Source organism: Limanda limanda, chromosome 10 (genome assembly GCF_963576545.1).
Source record: "Limanda limanda chromosome 10, fLimLim1.1, whole genome shotgun sequence".
Lineage (NCBI taxonomy): Eukaryota > Metazoa > Chordata > Actinopteri > Pleuronectiformes > Pleuronectidae > Limanda > Limanda limanda.
The window spans coordinates 15,348,118-15,355,421 of NC_083645.1; the positions used below are offsets into that span (position 1 = coordinate 15,348,118).

Sequence of the window (7,304 nt, forward strand, 5' to 3'; positions counted from 1 at the left end):
CGAGGACGGGTCAGGGCGGGGGAGCTGCAGGCAGGAAGCTGTACCTGAAGACAAGAGAGGTTCTGAGGTCGGCCAAGAGCAAGCCCAGGAGGAGAAGTCGCCGCAAAGTGTTGGAGTTCAGTCAGAGTGAGGAGGTGCCGCCACACAGTCAGGCAGGAGGAGGAGCTTCCACAGAGCACGGACAGAGGACCCCAGTGGAAACGTTCAATCAGGTGAGGGTCTGTTCTGCCTGTGGTTTCAGCAAAACTCTGAGGAAGGTTGTTGTTGTGTTGGGGGGGGTTTTATTTTCCTTTTATAATTATTTTTCCTTTCTTATTTCATGTTTCTATATATATATCTTTCTTTAATTATTGCTGATATTGCACTACTTGCACACCTTTGTGGATATAGTCGTCCACGCGGAACAGGAAAGCAAAAAAATCATTTTAAAATATAACATTTTATTTTAAACAGGATATTAGGTGAGTCACAATCCAGAGATGTTATAGTTAAATGTTCAAAACATCACAAAAACACTTACAATGATTACAGTCTGGAATTGAGAACTGTCTACTCTTCTCCTCTCATCTCATTATTATATACCAACCCACTGTCCATCCCTTTACTGGCTTTACCCCATGCATGGACTTTACCAATACATATTCTTATATATTTATATATTTATATATGTATATATTTTTGTTGTTTTATATATATATATATATATATTTTTATTGTACTTTCCACTCCAGCAGCACAAGAACACTTCCCTACTGGACACTGACACAATCACATTATTGCATCCCATTCCTGTGTCTGTATATATATTCTCCGTATGTGATTTATGTCAGTGAGGTGTTTTAGTGTTAACTGTACAAGCTACTGGATGTTCTAAATTTCCCTCGGGATTAATAAATTATCCATCTATCTATCTATCTATCTGTCCTGCAGTCTCCTGCAGCCCCCTACATGCCTCCGGCTTCATCCCTGCTCCACACCACCTGCCTCCCTGCTCCGGAGCCGCCCCCCCACGAGGAGCAGCAGGAGCAAATCGATCGTCTCCTGGAGGAAGTGATGAGCGGACTTGACATTTTACCAAAGAGCAGCAGTGTTCCTGGTTCACGGCCTCCTCGACCAACCAGAGGCAGCAGCTGTACCTACGTCTCCTCTGGGAATAGTTTCTGCACCACTGGCCTCCTGGAAGCTTTCCATGGGTCTGCGCAAGTCGCCGCTGTGACAAGTGAAGCCAGCACTTCCTCTTCTGCACCAGGTGAGGTGCCTGTTCTGCAGCTGCAGGGAGAGGGAGAGATGACCGATATGCTGGAACACTTCCTTCATTCGTTTGAGCAACACGTTGAAAACTGTCGTGCCAGGGAAGAGGAAGAGACAAATGGGGAAATCTCCACTGAGCCGAGCAAGTCTTCCCCAGTGAAGAATCACAGAAAAACTAAGACCAGAACCAAACGTCCAGTCATACGCCCTCAACACAAGGCCTCAGCTCATAGTCCCGCTTCCCTACAACCCGCTGAGGAAACTTCAGGGAACCACAGACCACAGAGAAAACGATCACACAAGAAGAAAAAAAAGCAACATCTCCTCCCATTAGAGAGAAAGAGGGTGAGGAGGAAGCGGGTGCGGATGAGTGATGCAGAGATTAGGATCCTTCACGGCCTCAGAGACAAACGGCTCCAGCAGATTCCTGTGGTGAAACTGGAGAGGATAGGACCGATACCAGTCAGAGTAACGCTGCAGGGATACAGCTGCCAACGTCTGGAAGTCAAGGTGACAAAGTGTTCTAACTGCTCCCCAGTAATAGATCTGCAGATATCTTATTGCGGAGGTTAATGTGAGGGAGAAATTGCATTATCGCAGCGACATAATGGGAAAGAAAATGTTTTTTGTCAGTGCTTATATATTTTTCAGACTCCAGCATAAAGAAAAAGCAGTTAATTATCAGAAAAACACCTTCATGACTCGTCTAAGAAGAATAAATCAGAGTTGCAGAGCAGAAAGACTTGTCCCAGCAGGAGTAGGTTGAGGAAAGCAGATATCATTTGGAGCATTTAACTTTTAGTACAAGATGATTTTGCAAACTGAAATTCACCTCATGGACTGTAGGATTAGTTATCAGGAAACTCTATTCAGACAATCCTGGTCTTCAGATGATGCACCTCAGGCTCTGTTCAGACCTGGTTTTGACACCGGTCCTGAGAGATGCGATCAGAGGTGGTCAGCTTGTCTGTTTACTGTTTCTGTTTCTGTTTTGTATTTGTCCCAACGATTTAATACAGTTCATTTGTTTTACAGGATAGTGGGCCCTTGCTTTACAAGCCTCTGGCAGCAGGTTCCAGCCAAGGCAGGTCCAAGGAAAACGGACAACATGTTAGTTTACCTCATGATGGGAGCTCAACACCTGTGGAGCGCTTTGCCACAAATGAGCAACTGGAGGAAAACCAAGAGAGACATGAGGTAGAGTTAACTGTCGAGCCACAGGAAGAGGAAGAGGAACCTAGAAGGAGGGGGGCGAAGAGGAGAGCTGAGTCATGGGGGGGAACCCGCGATGACGCCACTGTTGCCAAAAGGATTTGCTTTGAGCCAGTGACCAATCCGACCTCTGAAACATGCTCACACAGCTGTGGAGCTGCCAACCTGCACTCTGAACAAGCAAACACAGAGGCAGAGGAAGTGATCGATGTGGAGAGTGTTTCGCTGACTAGTGTCGAAGGCTGTTGGGAAGGAGAAATAAAAAGAGAAATCGAAGTCAGAGAAACGGAGGAAGGTACGATGGACGAGGAGGTAGAGAGCAGCGCTGATGAGATCATCGATGTGGATGGAGACACTGACAGTGACGGTGGAACCAACCTGGAGAACGATACAGGCGGCTGCAGAGAAGAGGCAGGAACAGGCCGAACGTTAGCATCTCTGTCGCACTGTGTTTCAACAACTTCACCTTCGGCACAGGAGGTCAGCCCGGGGTTCACAGGAAGCAGGGAGGAGGAGGACATCAACGTGATTGGGGATTCCAGCCCCTCACTGAGTCGGTGATCATCAGCTGGACGGAGTCTTCAGACAAGGAGGATGGAGACAAGGACATTGACGTCGTTGGGAAAAGACGGAGGACACCTCATCAGTGGTCTTTACTATTGTGAGTAAAGGTGAGCATGTACGTTAGAAAGCACTGAGCTCCTCTCACATTAGAATCTGTGACGTACAGCCCTGTGCAAATAGACAGAGGCGTCATTTTCTTTTCTTCTCGTCTCGCTCTGTTTGTTAGTTCTTACATTTCTCAGAAAATATTTCTGAATTGTTTTTACGTAGCTGTGAGTAAAGAGTGATAAAGATTAAGAAGAATATTGGTTTCATCATAAATGTTTTATATGTCACGTCTTAAGCTTCTTCTGTTGTTGTTGTGTTCATGTGACAATCACACAAGGGATTTTTGTTTTCATAAGGAGAATTGTGAGCGACTTCTCGGTTTGTTCGGATTGAAAACCAGATAAGTTTGGTAAAGACGTAAAGAGAAAGAGTTGCATCATTGTGCATAAAAATGCTGATCAACCAAACCAGGACTTTGTAATTGTAGAGATTGTAGAGATTACGTGCGAGCTTGGATTGTTCTTTCTTCGTACTTTAGCTGTTGGTTTTATATAACAAGTGTCAAGCTTGTTGCTTCTAGGTTTGATAATTTGTTGCTGTTAAACAAATATGTTCAGAAAAGTTTGTTTTAAATGTCGAGTGTTGAAAAACAACACGAACCAAACGTGTTTTATTCTTTTTATATATAACTGTGACTGTATTCTGTTTTAAATATGATTGATAATGTTCACCTCTGTTCTGCTACAGTTTGTTAATGTTCCAGGAAAACTCTTGTCTTCCTTGTTTTACTGTTAAGTCATGTTTGACCTCGACCATTTCAACTATTTGACCTCGAGTCTCGGACTCTGATTTCTACAATAAAGATTTATATTTTTTTCACTGCGTCGTATCAGGTCTATAAACATCAGTGAAAATAAGGGATCCTCATCAGTTTGTATATTTTTAACTTCAGTCGCTTACATCATGTTTGGAAATAAAGCAGAGGACTCACCATATATCAATAAGTATGTTATAGCTTGATATTTTAAATAGCAACATAAGATGTATCCATTTGTATTTACAATAATATTGGATTCTCACAGTAAAGAAAAAATGCACATTTGAATACATTTTTCAATATTTTACCATTATTTGGTGCAGCATGATTTAATTTAAGGGGAATTTGTGGCATCGTTGGAGGTGTTGTTGTATCAGAGTGAAGATATTTTCTTTAGGGTTTTATCTTTTCTTTTGTGTCTTCGTTGGTTGCAGTGTCGACCATCAGACTAAAGAGATTTGGTAAAGAAACTTCCTGCTTTGAGATGAATTTCTGAAGATGTTCCTCCCGGACCCCCAATTTTACAATCAGTCTTCAACGTTCTCTACACTTTACAATTTCGCACCTTAAATTAGTTTATAAAACACATTCGCTACAGACTCAAGGAAATAAAGTTTTTAAATACCACTTAGTTTGTAGTTTTGCTTCACACACTTAGTGGGCAGTTTGACCTCATGTCAGTTGCAATGTAATCTAAAACTGACAGGGTTTCATTTGAGGATAAAGCATCAAAACATGAGTATAAACTTAATTAAGCTTTTTCCACAAGAGACATTTTGATTATTTTAAACTTGTGGCTATTAAAACACCTGGCAGCGGACATGAGCTCCTGTAAGCCTCAACTACTCTTCTCTGCAAAACTCAAAACTTTACAGCCAAACTTTGCATGGCAGGGAAGAGGACTCCCCAATGCATTTATGTTTTAGTGTTTTTCTATTTTCTAGTTTAAAACTGGTGTAAAACATGCACAGAATCTGATCAATAATGAAAACAACAGGACATGAGGTGAAAATGAGTTTATTAGTCATCAACCTGTGGATCAACCTCCTACACAAAACAACACAACACATCTGAGCTGCACCACAGCGCAGTCTCTGCTTCCAGCGTGCTGAGGAAACGCTCTACTGATCGCTGGGCTCAGGTGAGAGTACAGCTACAGGTGTGTGTTTGTGTGCGTGAGTGTGTAGGGACGTCTAAACCAAGTAAAAAGACACTGTCACTGGGTGTCAGTTATGTCAGCGTGTGTGTGTGTGTGTGTGTGTGTTTCCCTGTGCTTTAGCAGTGCGATATTGTCTCTTATCACACTCTGGCAGCGGCTGTTAATCAGTGGTGGTGTTGACTTAGGTTTGGGGCGGATGTTGTGGCTCAAGTCGAGAAGGAAGGAAAAAAAGGGGGGTTTGAAGAGTGACAGAAAGAAAAGAGAGGAGGGGGTTATGGGTAAAGGGGGGAGGTAGGAGGGGGTGGGAGGGGGGGGATTCAGGGTGGAGGTGCTGTCCGTGAGCCGGGGGTCTCAGCCTGTATTTCTCCTCTCAGTGCTGGATGCGCCTGATGGACTGGATCTGGGGGGTCTGACAGTGGGAGCCCCAGTTCCTCCAGTGCTGGTAGTCTCCGCTGTGCCTCTCACACTCCATGATGTACTGCTGGCCCCTGTAGCCGGGGTACTGGTAGCACACGAAGCTGCAGGAGGGACAGAGGAGGCCGCCAGGGTTAGCGGGGGACTATTTCAGGAGCCACGGTGACAAGTGTGACAGAGTGGGGATTTAGTTAATGCTCAGAGCTTTGGGCTGGTATGTCTGTTACATACAACACAAGCTGATGATGGATCATGGCGATAAACAGATGTATTAACATGGGGAAAAGTTTCTGGATAGAAGTAGCTGAGGCTAAATGGTCTACACTTGGATTTGAAGTCGTTAAAGCAACAGGGACTAAAACAAGCAAATACACAAAACTTAAAAATCCGAGACATTTGTTCAGGTTTTGCAGATCCCACTGGTCACACCCTGAAATGCACAGAGAGAGAAATTCATAAAGACTCACGCGCCGCACTGCACATGCATGGAGCCAACCTCGGGCATCATCCAGCCCATGCCCTGCAGAGAGGGGTAGTCGTCACAGATCTCAGTGCTGCGGCCCATGAAGTTCTCCTTCTCAAAGATGACCATGCGGCTGCTCTGGTGGGACTGCAACGGAGACAGAGACGGTTTGATTGGATTCCTGAAGCGGTCAGGGAGGCTGGACATTTAGGAGTCAGGATGTTTGGTACTCACGGCGCAGTAAATGGGGCGCAGAGACATGAGGCGCTCCACGTGGTAGGAGAGGGAACCGCTGTAAGCGTCCCAGTGAGGGTACTCTCCTCTCTCCAGGATGAACTGCTGGCCCTGGAAGTCATGGTGCTCAAAACCGACCCAGCTACAGAGAGACAGAGAAGAAGAGAGGGACCTTTTTTCACACAATGACCTGCAGACATTTGTTTGTTTCTGTGATCTAACTTAAAAATGAACACTTGTATTTTCAGCCTAAATGAAGAAATGCAGCACAAACAATTCAGATAAACCAACTGTGGTAAATCAAGACTGAGTCTGAGGTGCAGCTCTGTTTTATATGATCCACATCTCAATTGTCTCAGGGCTTAAAGCATCCAACATCTGTGTTTGGGATGATGCATTAAAGTAAAAGAAATAAGAATAAACCTTTCCCATTGGTTCACCCCATCAGTGTGTTTCAGTTGTCATATTCCTCTATAGTCACCACAGATCAAGTTTTGAGAGACTTACGCTCCGCTCTCCACCCTGATGGAGCGGATGTTGTCCAGGCCGCACTCCTGGATGTTGCAGCACTCGGAGGTGAACTCCAAGCACTTGCCCTGGAAATGCTCCTGCTCGAACACGGTCACCTGAGGAGAGAGAGAGAGAGAGAGAGAGAGAGAGAGGGGGGGGTGCAGGGATGTTAATCAGCAACAAGGTGCAAACTTAACCTCTCTGGGGTTGCTCTTTTCATTCATACACGCTTCCATCGCCATCTGGTCCAGTTTTCAATCCTGAGTGTTTACCTTAAAGAAAGGTGCCATGCCCATTCCTGAGTTGACCAGCGGCTGCATCATTGGGGATCTTGTAGTTCTGTACATCTTTACTCTGGAGGGGGCAGATGAAGACAGAGAGAAGGAGGTGAAGACAACCAGAGACATGGATCTCTTTTTAAACATCCACTAACACCACAACAACCTGTAAGGCCCGTTGGTTTTAAATCAGCTTCACGCACGATGGTGCCACTGGCAAATTAAAACACTTGGAATGTTTTGACATAATTCATTACGTTGGGTCTGGGCGACAAAATACTTTTACTTTACCACTAATATAAATAATCAAATAGAAGTCGAATGTGTTAAGTGAAATAAGAAGTTTGCTCAGTG

The 7,304-nt window shown here is 44.5% G+C and overlaps 1 protein-coding gene across 1 annotated transcript; it reads right to left on the reverse strand.

Annotated features, from left to right (window-relative positions):
• Positions 1–5,421: 5,421 nt before the first annotated feature.
• cryba1l1 (crystallin, beta A1, like 1) lies at positions 5,422–7,019 on the reverse strand. Its single transcript, XM_061079460.1, has 5 exons — positions 6,945–7,019; positions 6,670–6,788; positions 6,163–6,304; positions 5,933–6,075; positions 5,422–5,569 (listed from the first exon to the last, which is right to left on the reverse strand). The coding sequence occupies exons 1-5, from the start codon at positions 7,017–7,019 to the stop codon at positions 5,422–5,424; spliced, it is 627 nt and encodes a 208-aa protein (XP_060935443.1).
• Between the last annotated feature and the right edge of the window lie 285 nt (positions 7,020–7,304).